Source organism: Macrobrachium nipponense, chromosome 2, assembly GCF_015104395.2.
Source record: "Macrobrachium nipponense isolate FS-2020 chromosome 2, ASM1510439v2, whole genome shotgun sequence".
Taxonomy (NCBI): Eukaryota; Metazoa; Arthropoda; class Malacostraca; order Decapoda; family Palaemonidae; genus Macrobrachium; species Macrobrachium nipponense.
The window spans coordinates 102,155,352-102,177,758 of NC_087201.1; the positions used below are offsets into that span (position 1 = coordinate 102,155,352).

At 38.1% G+C, this 22,407-nt stretch overlaps 1 protein-coding gene across 1 annotated transcript in view; it reads right to left on the bottom strand.

The window, feature by feature from the left end:
* The window catches only part of LOC135220856 (E3 ubiquitin-protein transferase MAEA-like), a 213,275-nt gene that overhangs the window by 96,134 nt on the left and 94,734 nt on the right, over window positions 1-22,407 (bottom strand). The window contains 3 exon segments of the mRNA XM_064258420.1: window positions 2,840-2,866; window positions 2,868-3,020; window positions 16,113-16,193. Of these exon segments, the coding sequence (XP_064114490.1) occupies window positions 2,840-2,866; window positions 2,868-3,020; window positions 16,113-16,193 (261 nt within the window).

Here is a 22,407-nt window from a genome sequence, read left to right on the forward strand (position 1 = left end):
CCCACCTACCTACCCGACAATAGTTACTGCCTAACCACCTTGTCACGAATTTAACGGCCGTATTCCAGCCTACGCTGAAAGTAATTCCTAATGTAAAGGACTGAGGGTTTGTATATCATGTAGGAACAAGTAAAATGTCAATGACAATAATGAGGGTGCAAAGCAGAGAACAAGCCAAGTCTGAGACTTTAGTGGATTTGAAAGACTCGCAAAAGATTAATTTCTCTAATAAAAAAGAAATTTTCTGTTAAAAGTGAGGAATCAAGTAACTTGCTGCCTGAAAAAGAAACTCCTAAATTTAATACTACGACATACGTAAAGTCACCTCTCAATTAATGTGAGGGTAATTTTCCTGGATAGTTTGCATTAATTAAAATGCATTATTTAAACATATTTTTCTCTTAAGAAATAACAGTAACAATGGGGGGTTTAGTTCCTGGATTTGGAGAACTCCGTACTTTTTTGCTAAGTAGTACAACCAAATTGGATAACAGCAACATCCGTTTGCAGGTACGATAGTAAAAAATTACCATAGTTATGTTATAAATGACTTTATGTAGAATAGGACTGATATAATTTTATGTAGTAATAACTTTCTTTGTACAGATCAAAGATCAGCAAGGAAATATCCTGTTAAATTTAAACCAAGTTGTAGCTGAAGCTGTTCAAGCTGCTAAAGAATATTATCAAGCATCGGCAACAAGGATAAAACTCCAATAAAGTTATGCGATTAAACACAACTGTAGATAAAATCAAGTAAATCATTTTAATCAATACTGCTGAGCTTGAAACAACAAATTTTACTGATGTTTTCAAACAAATAAAAGATTAAAAAAGTAAAGCTCATATTACGATGAAATAAAGTGAAAATAGTGAACGGAATCAAGTCTCTTTTTTACGTAATAAACATGCTCCCAATGCAATCTGTTAACGAAAAAAATAAGTTCACAGCACATAAGGTCCTGCTCTCCTATTGGTCAGCATCTACCCCTTGTGCTTTAAGTATTCTATTGGTAAAAGGATGTGGTAAATTGAAAAACTTATTCATGCAATAGATTTAATAAAAAAAAAAAAACATTAGGTAAAGATAGAATAAAGAATAGAAATGAATGGTTATTATACTGTTTGGTAGTTTTAGTAGTTGAAGAGAGATAATGAAAATTTATGGCTTACTGTGTAAAGTGATTGCTTGTCGATCGTTTGATACTCGTAAGTGCTGGATGTAAACAGACGTTTGGAAGCTTTTTTTTTTGTTTGTTTATTATAGTTAATGGTTATTTAATAATTATTTGAAATGAGTACATGCAATACATTTAATAAAAAAATTGTGAATTAGATATCATAAAATATAAAATAAATCAAGACTGCCAACAAATACGTATTTTTTAGAATTCTTCTTCTGTTTTATTATTACGTTACGTATACGTATGTTTCATTATAGCTGTCAGTAACTCGGTATCTCCATTAGGTAAAGATAGAATAAAGAATAGAAATGAATGGTTATTATAATGTTTGGTAGTTTCATTAGTTGAAGAGAGATACTAAAGACAATTTATGGCTTACTGTGTGCTAGGAAAAATGATTGCTTGGCGCTCGTTCGATACTCGTAAGACGGGTAAGAGCTGAATGTAAACAATCGATTGGAAGGTTTGTTTTTTGTTTGTTTGTGTATTATAGTTAATGATTAATTAATAATTATTTGAAATGAGTACATACTGATTATTTACATATTTTATTGGCATATTCTAAGCTTTTAGCTCTTAGGTTTAGATGTCAGAATCATAGACTAGGCTACAGTAGCAACCGCTAACATAGGCTAGGCTTATTGCTAAGGGACATATGCTAAAGTCCTAATATATGCAGTAAAAATGGGGTTGAACATTACACGCAGTTGAATATTACTCAAGTATGTACAGTATTTTGCCTTTTTGGAGTAATATTTCTTCTGTTGGATTGGCGTTGTAACCCTAGAACATGTGTTTTAGCCCTGGAAATATAATTTACTGGTGTGTTTTTGGAGGGCTTGGAACGGATTAGCCATTTTACATGTAAAATGTGTTCCAAGATACGAAAAACTCATAATACGAAGGCCGCCTCGGAATAGATTAATTTCGTATCTCGAGGTACCACTGTATTAGTTTATGCTAACTAGAAGCAAGAAAAGTCACAGATTTGAATTAAATATGGCAAAATAAACTCATATTTGCCATCAGCTGATTTCCAAACCAAAACATTATGCTATTATTTTATAATACAATAATATGAGAATTACATATATTATTGGATACTGTAAAATAATGTATAAATTTTTAAAAGATTCATGGAAAAGATGCATGTGTGTTATGTTTGTAATTATATGTAGCTATCAGCAGCCTGACATGGCTCAATTAAACCTCCAAAATTGGCTTATATTAATAATTACTGTACCATACAACATACCATACATGTTGTATAGAGTATACTATAGGCTAGGCTACTGTATTCCTATGTACTTATAAGATATACCATAGTATATGCTAGGCTAGAATACCTTTACTATGTAGGTCAGACAAAAAAGCAAAACAAAAGATTACGCAAAGTCTTTCGCTTTATTAATAAATAAATAAATACATACAGTGCCATCGTCTGCAGCGCTGATGCATGGGTGATTTGAAAACAAAGCTTGGGCACCAATTCATGTTAAATCGAAATTTTCACGCTTTTGAAACATTTAAAAATATTTTCTAGCTCACGTTAAATCGAACGTGCGTTAATTAAACACTTCAACTGAGAGGTGACTGTATACCATAATGATGTTAATATTAGGTATGTGAAAAAAACACAAAACATTAAAATTTACCTTCTGTCCATACACATGTCCATTTGGGTAGCATGAGAGGTTGATTATTTTCATTGAGTTGTTCTCCACTAATATGGCACACTAAGCGGGACTGCGAGCAATGTGCAAATGGCAGTGGTGAAGCAAGAGCATTCAAAGCAGGCTGACAAACAGGGCAATCAGGATTATGACCAGTTGCACCCTGTAATAAAAATGGTATAACATTAACCAAAGCATTATACTTCTATTATAAATCACATGGAAATATCAAATATACAATAAATAGTATTACGTATGTATTTCAACAACAACCCACGACCTATCACTAAAAGTGTGGAAACAACTTGCTCCTAAAGTTTTAAAAAGAAAGAAAAGTGGCAGTCAAGCAGCTATATATTTACTATTGTTCAGGACCCTCTAAACATCTGGCCGAGTATGATTTTTTTTTACCAGAAATCTTCCCGAGTATAATCTTTTTTCCTTAGATTGCCTTTATTTTTTCACCCTTCATTAATCCTTTGCTCATAACTTCCCAACTAACCTAATCTGAATTAACTGGGTGTGGAGAGGCGCCCAGCCTATCGTCTCGAACCTCTTCCTCTGTTCCTATTTCCTCTACCTCCTGAAGATCAGTTCTGAAAGGGCCATTGAGGTGGTTTCTTTCCTCTAAAAGCCGACTGAGTAGTTTTAGCGGCAGGAGGGGGTCTCACCGTCCTTCTTTTGAGGATTTTGTTGAATTCCTACAGACTTATAAACTACTGCTAAACTGGTCTGTCATTGGTATCAAACCGTTGTTTATCAATAGCGGCTTCCAGTGTGTCCTTAGGTATAGAAATTCAGACTCTACAATATCCCCATTACGAAGAGATAATAAAGAGTCTACATCCACTGCACGACTTAACTTAGCTAGAGCTTTTGTAATCCCCTTCATCAACAGGATATTAGCTCAAACATCAACGCTCAAGTTGGTTGAGTATGAGATAGCTTTAGACCTAGACTGAAGCAGTCTGACAAAAACTGACTCATCCACTGACTTCCTTGTTGAACCAGAAGAGGTAATTTTAGCTACTGCCAATGACTATAAATCCAGCAAGAAGATCTCTGGAATATGGAAGAGGCTGTTGAATTCATTGTAGCAGCCTCTTGACAAGTGAAGGACATTCCATTTGAATTGAATTGAATTTATAAATTTTGTGGCCATTTGCCACGCGCCCGAACCAAAGACCATTCAGCGCATATATATCACAAGATATATTTACTAAAAAAGGTATACATAATTAATCCAAATTATTAAAATAAACTTCATATTAAAATACTCAATTAAATATCATAAAACAAATGGATTTCCTTAAGAAATTTAAAAATCTCTTCTACGGGAGCACCCTCTCCTAAAATATCTGAACAAAGGTTTGTTGGTGAAACCAACGACGTCTATGATTAAATAAAGTGGACAGTCAACAAATATATGCCTCACTGTAATGCCAACATTACAATTGGAGCATTGAGGAACCTGCCTCTCTGCTCCACTAGTTAAAAGATACCGGTGAGTTAAAAAAGTATGCCCTATACGCAGGCGTGTTAAAACTATACTAGATATTCTATCCATCCCAACAGAAGGGGACCAGGATGAACAGAAGGTCTGATCGATTTCAGCTTTAAATTACTATTCAAGTTGGACCAGTGATTCTGCCACTTAGTCCTACAAAATGATTTAATAAAAAGTTTAAAAATCTTCACAGGGAACCCTCACAGAGTGGGAAGCCCGGGAGGAAGCTGCCTGCTTAGCGGCTGTATCAGCCAGCTCGTTACCACGGAATACCCACATGCGAGGGAACCCAACAAAACTTCACACCTATGCGTTTTCGAGAATGCAGGAGGACCAGCCAATCCTGCACCTCTTGGACGAGTTGATTAGATGGCGTCAACTTCTGGAGTGCAGCTAGGGAACTCTGGGAATCACAAAAAATAATATAAGAGTCCCCAGTGCTACCTGTACAAAAATAAAAATAAATTTCAAAACGCTAAAAATAGCAAAAATCTCAGCATTAAAAATTGAGAATTTAATAGGGAGGCTTTTTGTAATTGTTCTGTCACCGACGATGACAGAACATCCAACTCCATTTGCTGATTTTGATCCATCTGTATATACAGCAATCGAGTTACTATGCTCAGAAACATGGGCCAAGAAGCTACTTTTAAGCTGAACACTTGAGCTGATCTTTTGTTGTCTGTAACTTGGCAAATATCTAAAGGAGGCCTACACCAAGGAGGGAATTTAGAAAATGTAGTTTCCATAACCAGTGGAGGAATAAGGCCTACCTCTCTCGCACTTATGTTTAATCTAACTTCAAGGGGCTTAGGCAATGTAGGTTTAGTTGGTGCTCTGTCAACAGGATGTTTTATATACTTAAAATTTGGATTAGATTGAGAGGTTAGTGCTCTTGACAAATATCGGAGACCTTGTTCCTCCCTCCGAATGAAAAGAGGAAGAAAACCAGAGTCTACATAAAGGCTCTCAACAGGAGACATTTTAAAAGCACCTGTACAAATACGCAATGCCATATTGTGTACTACATCCAGCTTACCTAACAAGGTCTTACATGCAGAGCCATAAACCTGAGATCCATAATCAATCTTACTCAAGCATAGTGCCTGATAAATTCTTAATAAAGTAGTACGGTCTGCTCCAAAATTCAGGTTACTAACAACTTTAAGAATATTGCACCGCTGTTTAACATTTACTACAGTCTCATTTATATGTTCAGCAAAAGTCAATTTTTTGTCAAAAATAATTCCTAAATATTTGACTTTATCTTCATAAAGCAAGATAGAACCTTCTAAAAATAAGGTTGGAATCTCTTCCCTTCTTCGTGTTCTGCAAAAACGTATAGCTTTAGTTTTTTCTGCAGAAAATTTGAAACCTTTACTATTAGCCAGGAAGTAGCAGCATTAATTGCAAACTGAATTTTAGTACAAGCTTCAACTGCAGTAGCTCTACTACAGACGATAACAATATCATCCGCGTGAATGCTTGACCAGTTACTCCAACAGGGAGATGTTCAAGTAAACCGTTAATGGCAATATTAAAAAAGGTTGGACTAAGCACACTCCCCTGTGGAATGCCTTCTTCCTGAAGATACTCTGATGAGAAGGTAGACCCAATTCTAACTTTAAGGTACCGGTCAGACAGGAAGTCTTTGGCAAAATTAAACATATTGCCACCAATACGCCATTCAACCAGCTGCATTAAAATACCAACCCTCCAAGTAGTATCGAAATGCTTTTTCCAGATCAAAAAAAGAACACGGCAATTGTTTGATTTTGGACTGCAAAAGCATTCTGAATCTCACGTGTGAGACATAATAAGGGATCCAATGTACTTCTATTCTTGCGAAAGCCAAATTGCCTCTTCGACAACAGGTTCTTTGTTTCTAATAACCATATCAGACGAAAATTCACCATTCGTTCATAAATCTTGAAGACACAGCTGGTAAGAGCAATAGGCCTATAACTTTTGGGGTGACTAGGGTCCTTTCTGGGTTTTAAAAAAGGAACTATAACAGAGTTTTTCCACAACTTATATGAAGTCCCTGAGCACCAGAATTCGTTTAAAACATCGACAAAGAATTTTTTGACTCCAGAGGTAAGTGAGAAATCATTGCATAAATAATATCATCTTCTCCAGGTGATGTTGGAGAGGACAAAGATAAGGCATATTCGAATTCGACAATACTAAATGGAAGGTTATATGCCTCAGAATTTGAACAAACAGGCGGATTAACTATAGTCATGTTTCTAATATTGCGAAATTCAGGGGAGTAGTGACTGGGGCTTGAAATGCTTGAAAAGTGCCGAGCAAAGGCCTCTGCCACCTCTCTTGCATCCGATATAACTACCAAGTTGATTTTCAAAATAGGTAAAGGAGCAGGGGAAAATTTCCCTAGTAATTTACGGATTCTATCCCAAACCAGAGAAAGTGGCGAGTTATACTTTAATTCTGATATGTACTTGATGAAGGATTCCCTTCTTGCTTCTTTAAAGACTTGCTTTTGTTTGGCGAGGTTTCTCTTGTATATTATTCTATTAACTAAGACAGGACGCCTTCGATATCGCTTGTAACTGGCTCTTGCAATTCTCCTACTCAAAGCACATTTACTATTCCACCAAGGTACCAGTGGACGACGGGGTTTCCCTGATGTTTTAGGAATTGACATCATTGCCCCTCCAATCATTATACTAGCGAGATATTCGTAGGCAGCTGAGGGGCAAGGAAATTCATTGGCCTTACGATTGACTTTGGTAGATTTTTCATACAGCTGCCAATCTGCCTCCTTTATCTTCCACTTGGGTAAAGATGGGGAGGGTGTATTTTGTACATACTTAAGATGGATGGGATAGTGGTCGCTCCCATAGAGATTTTCATCCACTGACCACTTATAGTCTAATCGTAATGAAGACGAACATATTGTAAGATCAATTGCTGAACTAGAGTTATGGGCTACATCAAACCTTGTAGGAGAACTGTCGTTCATTAAAACTACATCATTGCAATCTATTAATCTTTCAATTATAAGACCACGGTGATCCACACCTACCTTCCCCCCACAAAGTATGTTTGCATTAAAATCCCCCATCAGAATGAAAGGTTGAGGTAGTTGGTCTAAAAGTGATTGCAAATCTTCAACCTCTAATTGTCTTGGATTGCCAGCTCTGTCCACCAATCGAGTTTCTAGGCCAGGTTCTAGATAAAGAGAGCACAGAGTGACCCATTTATTGATGAAAATCTGTGTTGCACAAGCTTGCAGTATGGAGTCTAATTTGATAACTTTTTGTGGTAATGACTTGGCCGCAATAATACATGTACCACCATGAGAACGTTCACCTACAGGTGGTGGAGATCTGTGAAAAATAAAGTTTTGTCCACAATTAGGAGAAACATTACCAAGTTTAGTCTCTTGCAAACAAAGGGCAGCTAAATTATGCTCCTTGAAAAGGACCCGGACCTGTTCTCTGTTTGAATGGAAACCTCTTATGTTCCACTGACATAGAGCCATTATTTACTATTAGATTTTTTTTTTTTTTTACTTTTTGGACTTGGATTGGGCTGGTCTGGAAAGTCTTGGTCTTGGTCTTTGTTTCAAAGAGGAACTAGGCAGATCCTCAAGAGACCTGCTATTTCCTCTCTTGGGAACCCTACTATGGTGTGGGGATATAGGTGGAGATGATGATGGAGTACGGGGTCTCTTATTTCTAAGAGGCACCATCTCTGCAGCGTGCACCTGAGCCTTATGAGGTGCACTGATCAAGGTGTCATTCTGGGACATACCCAGATCAGGCAGCGAGGCTGCCTGTGAGGCTTCTACATTAGAAGCCCGAGAGACCTCCCAGAAGCCCAGAGGAGGCCCATCGGGAGGGGACAAAGGGGCCTTCTTGGATGAAGGCGGAGATGCTGAATGTACTTCGAGCTCAGAAGGGGATAGCTGAAGCTTTGACTTTGAAGTTGGTATTCTAGATAGATCTTTTATATTAGATTTTCCACTTTTTACTACTTCACTATATTGAGGTCTTGGAAACAAAAGTCTTTTTGCCTGGCTAATACTAGATGTTCAGCATGAGCTTTCTCTATGGCTAACACTTCTTTTTAAATGACTCACATTCCTTATGCCTTGCATTATGATTTCCCTTACAATTTATACATAATACTGGAGTAGTACATTCGCCTTCATGCTTTTTTAAGGAGCAGGCAGCACATAGCTGGTTCCTAGTACATACCTTTGCCGAGTGACCATATCCAAAACACATGAAACATTGGAGTGGTCTATGCTTAAAAGGTCTAACACGAAATCTCTCCTTGTCAACATATATATAATCAGGAACTTGATCATTATTAAAAGTGAAAATAATCATTCTTGATCTTGGAACCTTGAAAATCTTCCACACTTTATCATCGCACATTTCCAGCAATTCCTCGTCAGGCAGTTCATATAGGTCTTGACTGAATACTACTCCCTTGGCATAACTAAAACTATAGTGTGGTTTGGGACCTTCTTTTTATCATATCAGTATTTTTCAACTTAGAGATCATGTGACCTTGTCTATAAGACTTAGCATGAACCAAAAACTATTCTTTCCAAACCTCGTAATATCAGAGTTGGTCATTGTTCCTGCCAATGTTCTCAAATGTTTCCTGAAGTGGAAAAGATTGCAAAATTCTGATTTTGTAGAAACAATTAGCCACATGGCAGGTAAAGATGTCCTCACCTTACATTTCCCATCTGTAGTTTCCTGACTGACTCTTGCTGGATAAAAGGAATCAACTTCAATATTCTGGGGCATTTTATAAATTAACATACATTTTAAGTTTTCCTTAGTTGAGCACTTGAAAGCATTCATGGCATTATTATGAGTTGTAAACTCAATCCAAACCCTCCAAAATGCAAAATCTTTAGTTTCACAATACTTTATGACTTTAATTTCACCAAACCTTCCAAACATTTCCATAAACGTAAAACAATTGAAGTCTGAGGAGAGATTATCAACATAAAGGATTCTCTCACCACTGCTAGAACTTTCCATAGCCAAATTCAAGGTCTTGTCATGAGTCGTCTTTTGTACAACTGAATTTTCTATAGGATTGTCCTTGTCCGTGCCAGAGGTCAAAAGAGGAGGGTAGTGTCAAGAGGTCGCATTGTCCGGGGGAGTTTATCATAGGGTCGTTATTCATAAATCCTTCAGCAGAAATTTGAAAAACCTACTGCAAATTAGGCAGAAAACCAGGCCCCCCACACCAACCCCTCTCTCACCAAAGACACTCAGCAGAGACTGACTCCCATATGTCCACTCCCTACCCTACCCCGAAGGGATAGCTCTACCATAACATGAGTGGCTCAAGTGTAAGCAAAACCCGCTTGATAGGACTGAGGGCATAACTAGTATGCAATCATCCCCATTCATGTTACAATAGAGGGCACACCGGAAAGAATGCCGAGAGTCCTACCGTAGAGACTATACCTCCCCGGATTCCGCAGGCTAGTCCCCCATAGGTAGTTCCGCCCTGATGGATATTGCTATGAAATCATATCAACATCCTCAGGGTCCAAACATACTCGAGAGGCGGACCAAACCTCTACAGTCTCTGCCATTTGGATCAAGAAAGAGCCAATGCGAAAAAAGCCCAGCCCCTGCCCAACCTGTAAGAAGGTTTTAGTGAAGAGGGGGGGACAGCTAGGTTGAGCAACTGAGTTAAAGATAGTAGAAGAGTGGAAATAAATTTAAGTAAGAGGACTTGGACTAAGGTCAAACCTGGTCTTAAAACGAACAACATCTGGGTTGATATGTCTATTCAACAAAGGAATAACCTGTGTTGAATAATATTTTCTATGTCTTGGAAGAGGGGGAGGGAGTAACTTTAACATCTGTTTGATCGTAAAGAGTTATTACGTCTTGAAACCAGTGCATTAACATCGTGGAGAACAGATTCTGCATGACTGAGCACAGTATCTCATAAATAAGAGACATTAACATCTTTCATCAGTCCTAAAAGAGCTTCTACCCCAGTAGGAGCAATCATGGTAGGAGTTTCAGTCCTCCTCAAAAGGTTATTGAACTGATGAATCAGATCAATAACTTTTGCATAAGAGGAAAGAAACTCCTGATTCTCTACCTCTTCCACTTCCAGCATATTCTGTTCAGCTGCAGCGGAAGGTATAGGGAAGTCATGACCACCAGCTTTTTCGGCTAAATCACAGATATCCCAACCGCTCAGTCCTGCAGCCAAAGCATCTACCTCACCTGATGGCCATCTTGATATAACATATATTTTCCCATATAAGACAACCTTTAAATCCTAAAATTCACCCCCAAAAATTGGGGGTCGTCTTATGCTACAATTCTAAAAATCAATCCTAAAATTCACCCCTAAAAATTGGGGGTCGTCTTATACTACAACTCTAAAAATCACACCTTGAATTCTAGGATATTTTTGGTAGGCTAGCCTCAGCCTTGGTGCTATAGAGTAATCACCAACATGCATGAAGATTCACTTTATGAAATAAACTGGTAATAAAGGTAATAAAACCATAAGCTTTTTGTAACTCTTAAGAACAATTCAGTCATATGAACAATAATTGTATAAGATAATTATTGTTCATTATTGTATTGTTATTAGCGGTTATTTGAGAATGACGATGAAATGTAAACAAAACAATGGTTTCCCTTTTAGGCAATGTATGTATGAAAAACATGATATAGAATCAGCATTATTAACCTAGCTTTGATAATTTACGAAAGGAATGTACATATTTCTGAATTAAGTTCCATTCAGCAACTAAAGACAGTGATGTTATCAGCAAAATGTGACCAGCTGATTATTTTCAAATGTAAACAAAAACCATGCAAATGGCACATCATTGCTCTGTTCATATATTGTAACACAATAATATATGCAATATGATTGCAGTAAAACATGCAACTATTATTCGAGTTTTGCAAGTGGATATCTATCAGTGTAACCTAACATGGCAATAATATCTCTCTCTCTCTCTCTCTCTCTCTCTCTCTCTCTCTCTCTCTCTCTCTCTCTCACATCACCTGTAATATTAATGATACGCCTCCCTCCTCCATTAAAAATTCCAGTTTTTAGAATCCTGGATGAAGCAATTATTGTTAGCATATATTAACATAAACCGAATTGAGACCAGCTGATTGCTGACATCTTTACTGTATCTATTGAGCTTTTCTCTCAGTTAAATTTGTCAAGTTGTTAAACTCTGACGATTCTCAATGGTGGCCTCCACAAGTATAAATAAAATACATTTTTGTTCATCCCTCAAGCAATGGAATCTCTAAGAATAAATACAAGTATATTAAAGCTGTACTTAGGAAGCAGACCCTCTCTCAAGCATACTTTATTAAAAGTAATGGCTACTTCAGCAACGTTACACTTGTAGAGATTCTTCTCTATTTTGCAAATAGCGGCTTTTTCCGTGCCACTTAAACATGTTAGTAGAGCGCCTATAGAGGTCATGGTAAAATACAGGGTCAAAATAGGTGTATATATTTGAATTTTACAGATAAACTATGATACCATAGTCATCAAAGTCATTAACGATTTTCTCTCTCTCTCTCTCTCTCTCTCTCTCTCTCTCTCTCTCTCTTTCTTCCTTAAAGCGAGCTTTTCGTCTGGAGCTGCCAGACATCCTCGGCTGGGAAGCTGAGGGTGGACTGATCTTGGTGCGGTGTCCGTCCTCGTTATATCTGTGGTTGACAGCAGGGGGTCTGCCCCATGCTTTGTTTTCATTGGTTGCCTGACCCAGGTCTCAAGCCACTTTCTTCGAGCCGATGATTGCGTTGCAGCATATCCTGCAGCCATCTGGACCTCCTAGGCTGCGCTGTAACGTTGATGGGCGTTGTGCTACGCTGTGGGACATCACGGCTACTTTGATTTCCATCGGCTGCAGGAGTACCTCGTTCGGGGGCGTTGTGTTCCATAGAGTTGTCATGATCGGTGGTGTCATTGTTGGTGGCATGTCTTCTCATACTCGCAGTATACATGCCCAGTCCGCAAATGCAGCGGCGCCTACGTAGGTATGACCTACCATGCGACTGTCGAAGAGACTCTCGTGCCACACCCAAGAGGGGGCTATAAAGAATCACGCCCGCACCAAACATCAGGAGGCCATTTCCCTTGATGTCATCATACAGAACACGAAGATCAACAGGAAAGCCCCTGATGCCCGTCGGTTGCGCCTGCTGGAGGCGCTCCTTTTCCAGCAAATAAAACCTACACTGAATATGGTGCAGGAAGAATTTCTCCTCCCTACGAGTATGAGAAGACATGCCACCAAAAATGACAAATCTATGGAACACAACGCCCCCGAACGAGGTACTCCTGCAGCCGATGGAAATCAAAGTAGCCGTGACGTCCCACAGCGTAGCACATCGCCCATCAACATTACAGCGCCGCTCAGGAGGTCCAGGTGGCTGCAGGATATGCTGCAACGCAATCATCAGCTCGAAGAAAGTGGCTTGAGACCTGGGTCAGGCAACCAATGAAAACAAAGCATGGGGCAGACCCCCTGCTGTCAACCACAGATATAACGAGGACGGACACTGCACCAAGATCAGTCCACCCTCAGCTTCCCAGCCCGAGGATGTCTGGCAGCTCCAGACGAAAGCTCGCTTTAAGAAAGAGAGAGAGAGAGAGAGAGAGAGAGAGAGAGAGAGAGAGAGAGAGAGAGAGAGAGAGAGAGAGAGAGAGAAAATCGTTAATGACTTTGATGACAATGGTATCATAGTTTATCTGCTGTAAAATTCAAATATATACACCTATTTTGACCCTGTATTTTACCATGACCTCTATAGGCACTCTACTAGCCTGTTTAAGTGGCACGGAAAAAGCCGCTATTCGCAAAATAGAGAAGAATCTCTACAAGTATATTAAAGCTGCACGTTATAGCCAAGGCTGAATGTAAAACTAATAATGGCCAGGGGGAAGTGTTGTTCGGAACTGGAGAAATCACACCCAATGCTTATACGAGTTAGTAATATGTGCAGATTTTTAACAAAACTTCACCAATTTACGATAACAGGTATCTCTGAATTATATCTCGAATTATATCTCTTCTAACAAATAATGGCACTGTAGATATCGATAGTACTCAAATCAGCTGAGATTTTGAGAATGTAAACAATATCAAATGCAAATGATATACATGATGTTTATATTCTCTAATATAGTAACAATGATAATTAATAATACTGTAATTGGGTACAACGAGCAAAACAACCTGAAAGTCATTTTTATCATAAATATAGTTGTACTTTTTAATTTCTGCAAATAATCACTTATAAAAAAAAATTGGTTTTATAATTTAGAAGTGGTCCAATACTACAGATATGAGATAAATTTATGAAAATTTGCCATGATGTTTTACCTTGCCTTATCTAAAGGTCATCTTATATGCAGAAATATATGGTACATACTGGGTGGTGAGGAAGATTGTTGGTATCTTTCTATGCTCCTTGACCATGGACGAGATGGTCGATTATCCCTCCAGTCTGCTAAATTTCCTGAAGCATTAAGTCTGTCGTAAATGTAGCTTCTACGGCTGTCATCTATGGGTGAATGACTAGAAACGGCTGTTGGCGATCTAGACCTTGAACACCTAGTCCAGGGGCAAACAACTATCTTACTATTCTACAGCCTAGTAGTAGAATGAATGTTTTCATACAAGTGAGGATCCCCCAAAACTGAAAATCGTGCTCTCTTGACTGGAGCATTCTCATCTTTTCTCCTCATCTTTAAGGGATGTACAGGAGAAAAAGGCACCTACTAAGCGATCTTAGTAGTTCAATGAGTTACCACTGCAGACTCTCAACAAGTTCTTACCAATACTCCAACTGTTTTCTTTGTCACTCTTACATCCAAACTCGGTGAAACGTCCACATGCCTGTCCATATGTTTCTTCAGTTGCGCTACTGCATTAGAAAGACGACTGTCATTTTTCGAGGCAGAGCTAATGACTACTACTTCAGTGTTCTGTCTTACATGGATGTGACAGTCCTGGCTCAAAGATAAAAGAGAAATTATTCTTCTCCTCTAGGCACGAGGATCAGTCACGAAGTCCCTGATTCTTAAACGGTTAACTGGAGCATGCACAGTATAGACATAAGAATCTGACGAAACTAGTCTTCGAGAAGGAAGTAGAACAAAAAGAAGAGGAAGACTTACATCTTTTCTTCTTGCATATCCTATTAATCTTCTCTTCTAAAGCTTGTAGCTTCTCCGCAAGTGTGAGCGCTACTGAATCAAAAAGCACAGTTATATCTGTCGTCATAGGAGTTGAGAGGGCAGGTGGAGTAGGCTGTGGTGTCATGACAGCCGCCATGCTGGATTGAGATGTGACGACATGTGATGGAAAACACATGTTGGTATCTGTGGAGGCATGGCAAAGTGCTTTCCAACACAATGCGGGAATGATACAATGTGCATCCCTGTAAATGTTGTGGTGCTCGACCTCATACAGTGCACACCAGGGATGAGAGGGGACACCCATAGAGTTGTAAGTGTTACATAATGAAATATATGGAATGTTATTCCATATATAAAAACTAAAACTATGATTAATTAAAACCAGTGACCCAAGAGGTCAACAAGCTTGCTTGCAGGAGTGTGATCGGACCAGATAAGATAATGTAGGCTAAGCTGACGTGTTGTATCAGTCAGTGTCTGGTTTGTCGTCATCTGTGGTCATCAAATCCATTGTTTTGTAAACTATTGACAAAGCTTCCTGCTTGAGGAAACCACAGTGACCTATAACCCAGACCGGCCTACATGACTTGTAATCTATGTCATCTGTGTGTATGTTCGTATGTTCGAGCTACTGTCTGCTCACTTATGATTTGTAAACCAGATTGTATGTCAGACTTCATTAAGCCAGCTTCCTTGGAAGACATGTCCAATCTTATCTGATCTTCACAATGTAGACTTAGAGAATACAGATATTTTCGTAATCGTGTTTCAACACTAGAACCTCACATCAGAAAGAAATTACTGAATGAACTTAGAATTATCATCGAAATCCAAGATACTCCAATGAGGATGGGGAGTCATAACAACCAACCTTATCGTAAATTATCGCAGGTCTTAATAACCTAACAGGGCGCCTTGTTATACAAAGGCATCAGCCCTACATAATTGGTGACAGCTCCAGCGGTTCAACGTCATCCGAAGAATAACGAATAATGTATCATATAAGAAGTCAACGACGGCGAAAGCAAGACTCTTCAAGCAACTTGTTGTCTCTTATGGCAACGTAAGATATGTCTTACATTAAGAATCATTCAAGAGACTGTTTCATCGTTTAGTGAGCGTCTTCAGCAGTGCATATCTTCAAGAAACAAACCAGTGTCTGCTTCCTACGGCAACGCAAGCTTCGTCCTAATCGTAAGAGATGTCTCTCATTTAGAATAATTCAAGAGGGTGTATCATCGTTTATTGAGCGTTTCCAGCACTTCAAGAAACAAACTGGACGCTTGTGTAGCATCGGATCTTCAAGGACCAGCAAGAGGACACGAATCATTCAACAAACAAACAACGCACACGGGGGAAACCCAAGCTAAGACCCAGGGTCATCCGCTAAACAGAGAAGGGGGACCAAGGATGTGTCGTTATCGAAACGCCGTGACTTCCCACAAAATCAAGCTAAGTACAATCTTTAACTTTGAATGTTTCCTTTGCAGGTCGAATTTCGTTGTTCCTGTGGCTGAAGTTACGAGACATTCTTAATCTTACCTTTTTACAGAAATGATCTACATCATTGGGACTTCGCTCCTGCGAGTTTTTATCTTTGAGTTTCTGTTTCCAGAAGTTCTCCTGAAATATTATAATCATATATTCTGTGTTAATCTTATCATTTTGGGGTACTCTATTAATTCTGTACGTAACAAATCATATTATACATTGAATATGCGTTTATGCAGTGGACGTCTGTATTGATACAGATGCATGTATAGGGTCGTTAGGCACCGTAGTGATAAAAAAACACAAAAATAAGTGGAACACCCGTACAAATCTGGATAAATTAGAGGTAACACTATTTCGGGTCAGGACAATAATGGCTCCTTTGCAAGGTCCCGATGGCAGTTTTTTTGAGCTTTTTTTAGTTATATGCTTAAAAATCCAATCTCTATGACTCAACTTAACTTTAAAAAATACGGCTGGATTGCAAGGAATAACATGTCTGTAAATAATTTCATTAGACTAACATACGTAACATTCATAACAGTTATGTTACAAGATGCCTTGGTACAGTGTTTTGGTGAGGAGACATTGCCCAACTGCACGGAAATAGATTTATATATAAGCAAATTAAGAAACACATGTCTAAATGCGCTGACCTGGATCCCTCGCTATTTCAAATTTTAGCAAAGAATGAATGTAAATCACAGCAAGTACATATAGTTAATATTAACGCAGTAGGGATAACTTGTTTTAATAGTAATCGCTCAATTCATAACAGTTCAAGTCATTCTTATGTTCGTTGCTTTTTACGTAACCAACAGCAACATAATGCTAAAAACACACAAAACGTTGCCGATGATAATAAAGAGAAGAATCCTCATTATTATAAAAAGAAACCGGTAAACAGTAACTCTGCTAAAAATCAGAAACAAACAAAACGTGCTTCAGGAAACTTGGTTACTATGCCATCTAGTCAAACGGTCAGGGTCAGTCAAAATCTTCCCAGTGTTGAAAGCAAAGCACTCCATGTAAGCGACTCTAGTGAAGGGGGGAGAGTGATGTTGGATCATTCATGCCAACACCTTTTTTAATTAAAAAGGAATTTTCCTATGAATCACACGACCGTATCAAGTAATCAGAGCAGGTTCCCGTAGTTTTAATATAATAAGCTATTATAAGTAGTGGGTATTACACCTGACTGTAGTGCCGTAAAATTAGAATATCAGCCATTTACATTGATTTTTATTCCTTTAGTCCACGTAATATCCTGTATTTACGGACTCACCGTTGTTGTTCGAACTTCCCTATTGAGAAGTCCGGAGAACGGCTTTCAGTAATTGGCAATAACGAATTAATTGTCGTAGCGTAACTCAGACTCAGTACGTGGCGGATATGCGCACGCTTACAGATACCTTTATAGTTATAAAAAACACTGATCTGTATCTAGTGTAATTGTAAGATATCCATCTATGGGTATACAAAACATTATCCTACCTCCTACCAAATAAGGCGTGTTTATCAAAGGAAAACTCCATAAACCTTCCAACACATTAAAATCCGTTTTGGAGAAAAAGAGACAGTTAATCAAATAACAACTTATGTAGAGGAACCAATCACTTGTCTCATAAATCGTGACATGGTTCAAGCGACCCAACAGAATTCTCCCACACCCGCAGTCGCAGTTTGCACGCAAAATCTCGAAACGCATGCACCCTCAAATGTCTTAGTGCGTGTAAAAAGACTTTGCTGGGATCTGAAATTTTAATCCTTCCCGACACTCTGAAATATAAAGGATTTCCGCGAACAAAGCACTATACACTGTTGACTCACAGCAACAAGTTAATATTGAAGTCTGTAACCATCCGAATACCAATCTAGTGATCCACAAAACCTATATATATATATATATATATATCGTGGATATGGAAGTTAGTATAAATATCGCATTTTTTACTGTTGCTAAATTTAATCAAGCCCAACCAGTTGTAGGTGAATCCCTCTTATACTCTATCTAAAGTAAAATCAGTAAAGTCATTCAAGCAGAGGAGATTCAGCAGAAATTTTTTTATCTTTTATCTGAATACCAGGATGTTTCTCCACTAGCGAGTGATCTCTGGGGGAAAACGGATGTCATTGAACACAAAATACGGTCGAAGGACAAACATAAAGCTATATACGTACCTTCGTATAGACTCCCAATGAAATTTCAAAATGAGATAAATGACGAAGTTGAAAAAATGTTAGTAATAGGAGTCATTAGGAAATCCAAATAGCCCATATAATTTTTCCCTTAAACGTCATGCCTAAAAAGATCGGTCTTGGCGTATCTGAGTAGATCTCTGTCACTCAAACGAGGAAACGATTCCCGATTGTTTTCCAAGGCCATGTACCGACGATATCTTATCTTTGTTAGGTCAGTATAAATTTTTCACCAGCTTGGACTTACTTAAAGGCTTTCACCAGATACCATTAGCTATGTGAGTGTACCTCATACACCGCCTTCAGCACAGTCAGGGGGCATTATCAATTTTTACGTATGCCTCCGGCTTACGTTGCGCCCCAATTACATTTACCAGAATGATTAATATAGTGTTTGGAGACTTTTTAGGGGATACCCTACATGCCTATATGGTTGGTCTTGTAATCTTTTCAAATACCTTAGAAGTACATTCGCATAAACTAGAGCTAGTGCTACAGAGACTAGACAAAATAATCTCAGAGTAAAATATCTAAATGTGAGTTTTAAAAACCGAACATGTTTATCTAGGTTTTATGTGTCTAGTCAAGGTCTTAAAGTGGTTCATGGTAAGAAGTCGGCTATTCGTAACTTTCTGGTGCCTATTAACGTAAAGGGGGATACAGCACTTTTGCGCTGTAGTGGGTATTACTGTCGTAAGTTTATATGTAATCTTAGCAGCTCCTTTAACAGTTCTTTCCTATAGCTTTTTATTCACGTAAACTAAAGCCCTCTAAAAGTAAATATGCAGTAATGGGCAAAGAAGGGCTAGGTATCGTTAACTCACTAGTACATTTTAAGTTCATAATCTACGGCTATCCTGTTAAAGTCCTTACTGACCATAAGTCCCTTACCGAGTTTTTCAAAGGCTTTAATCACAGTCCCAAAGGAACTCGGTGGCATATGATCATTCAGGTCTTTGGAGCCAAGTTAAGATATCTACCTGGGAAAGCAAATATCATAGCTGACGCATTATCCTGCAATCCCGCACCAACCTGTAAGGAACCATTAGTTGGACTAAAAGATATGGAAACATCCGTGCCTATTGTTAGGACCGTATCTGAACAAGAAAATTCCTTAACCCAAGAGACCGTGAACATTGAGGACCTGGGTTGAAGCGCTGAACTGTTACAAACTGAACAGAGCAAGGGTCAGCAGCTAAGCAAAACAATAAATGCTTCGAACGGAAATCCTAACGCAAAAGTATATTTAAAGTATGTGTAGCAGAATTATGTAGTCAAAGGTAATATTATATGTAAGTCCGTGACGAGGAAAACCCGAGGAACACAGCAGGTGACTAACGACCAGGTAGTTGCACCAATCTTTTTATACCAATCATCCTAAACTGGTTGCATTCCAATCCACTACACGGTCATCCAGGGTTCTCTATTATGTCAGAAAGCCAAATCACTATTTTACTGGCCTACAATGCTTACAGATATAAAAAGCACATAACTAATTGTCACATGTGTCATGAAAACAAGGGACACACTAAGACACCTGTCAGTTTAGGGGCCTATCCCGAGCCAAATCAACCCTTTGAAAGAGTACACGTAGATTTATTAACAGGGTTTTACGAGTCTGACAGAGGAAATAAACACCTTTTAGTGTTAATAGTTGCCTTGGCACGTTGTTATATAGAATTAATAGCACTAAAATCAAACACCGCAATTGAGTGCGCTAGGAATATTTAAAAGTGCTACATCAGTAAACACGGAATTCAACACATGATAATCTCTGACTCGGGTGGTGTAAATCAATAATAATTCCCTTAACTCGTTGTGTGAATTCCTTGCATTAAGAAAATCAATACCATATTTTATTACCCAGAGTCAATCGGTTTGGTAGAACGGATAAATAAGAAAGTGTCAATGTCCTACGAGTTGCACTCGGGGTATTGGATCCGAACTGGATTATAGCAGTTCTCGCGGTTTTAAATACTTTTATCATTCATATCATGTATCTATAGAAATGATACCGCAAGTAGCCTTATATGGTACGCCCGCTAGAACACTTTTCCACATATTCAGGCCAACCATTAATTTATCAAATATAAAGAAGTATGGATACAAGTGTGAGTCGATATAATATATGTACTCCATAAGAAGTTGGAAGGGTTACAAATTATAATGAAGAGGAATCACGATAAAATCAATAAACAAAATCGTAACCATATGCAGTAGGTGTTTATAAAATATCCAAATATTTATGCGTATAGGTTTGAACTCTAACTTAACTTAAGTTTAGTAGCCCATTCAGTATTCTAGGGATATTAACGACAAAAAAGCTAAAAGTTCAAACACATATCAAAACCTACTGGTATATGTACTGTCTGTTCCGATGGTTTATATTCGTAGTCAATGTAAAAAATAAAAAAAAAAAAAAAAAAAAAAAAGAGATTTCAAAGTCAGGAAGTCTATCAGTGAAAATGTATACCTATGTGGATAATCTTATATGGATCTTACAGGGTAAATAATATATATAAAATTTGTATGGAAACCTTTTTCATTAGTTTTTAATACGGAATATTTAATTTAACATAAGTAATTACATATATTTTACAATCTTGCAGGTTTCCAACATGAAACTAATATTGTTCAATTTTGGTACTGTTTTTTCAGACATTCTTCTCGTGTGGGTGGAGTATTAAAACAAAAAATATCCAATTCATACATGGCTATCATTTGAAAGTACTAAAGTCGTATTTATTACAGCTGGTTTGAGCGCAGTCTCCTGCCAGGTGATGATGTCATCAGTCCTAAAGGTGACTAGCGTATTTTGCTGAATCATCGTATAAATCGCACATGCATCATTGTTCTTTTAACCCCGATAACCTGCTTGCACAGGCTTCATCTGTTGTTGTCTTGTGTTTGCAGAAAACAAGCCAGCTGGAGTGGAATGTTTAGCTCATGAAGTTCTCATGGGCAACTCAGGTCATTAGGTACAAGTGTCGTATCCTATTCTTATCCGCGGTGATCAATGCAAGTTTAGTTAAAGAATCGCAATAGTTTTAAAATTAATGAACAAAATAAGCGAATAGAATTTCTATAACATCAAAATGAATTAATTTTTTCTGAACTTCACAGACAATCAGTCAATAAATTACCTTATGGCATTGGTAAATGGGCATTTTAGAAGTATCAGGTCGTGGATATGAAATATTTACTTGCAACATTAGCATATTACAATTCAAGTAGATCACATCATGGGAAAATGTCACATTTTCTTGAAAAACCCAAAGATTATATAGAAAGTAGTTACATAGTGGGTTCTTTCATTGCATCTCCTGCCTATTAAAGTTTTAATATTAACCTTAGAGGATGCGTGCGAAAAACTTGAATATGAACCTTTTGTTAGGGGCACATAGGATCGAATTTTATCACAGCTTAATTTCAGTAAGCGTAGAGAATTACAGAATCATGATTAATATCCTCTTCGATTCTTATGTCGCCTGGCAATCTTACAAATAGCTCCGTTTCCCACTTCTTTGTTAGTAGCTTATTACCAGTAATATCGAATTTTCTTTGGGATTCGTATTGATATCTGTTAATATGGATATTTTTACAGTCGTCAGAGACCTGGATAGGTTCACTCATTGTTATAATGTCCTGGATAAAAAAAGTTGGTACAGCTGACTCTTTTGAATTCCATAATATATCAGCAAATTCATGTGGGTTAAATCCAGTCCTTAACCCTTAAACGCCAACTGGACGTATTTTACGTCAACATTTTTTGTCTCTCGGGTGCCGACTGGACGTATTTTACGTCGACATACAAAAGTTTTTTTTTAAATTTGTGGAAAAATACTTATAGGCCTACCAGCCTAAAACTTTTGAATCACGCGCCTTGGGGGATGCTGGGAGTTCACGGATCAAGGCCTTGTTTTGTTTTGAAGCGTGACCCAAGTGCGCATGCGCGATATCCCTTCTTCTCGCTTCAGCCAGCATCAGTAGCGCATCATCCGAGAGCGATCTTTCGTCAGAAGCGTGTTTTTCTGGACTTGTGCGAGACTTAGAGCATTTGTGTTGCTACAGGACATTCCTAGATATGTCTCAACGACGTGTGGACCGAGAAAGGCGCGTTTTACCCGTCGGAAGGGATCGTGTAAGG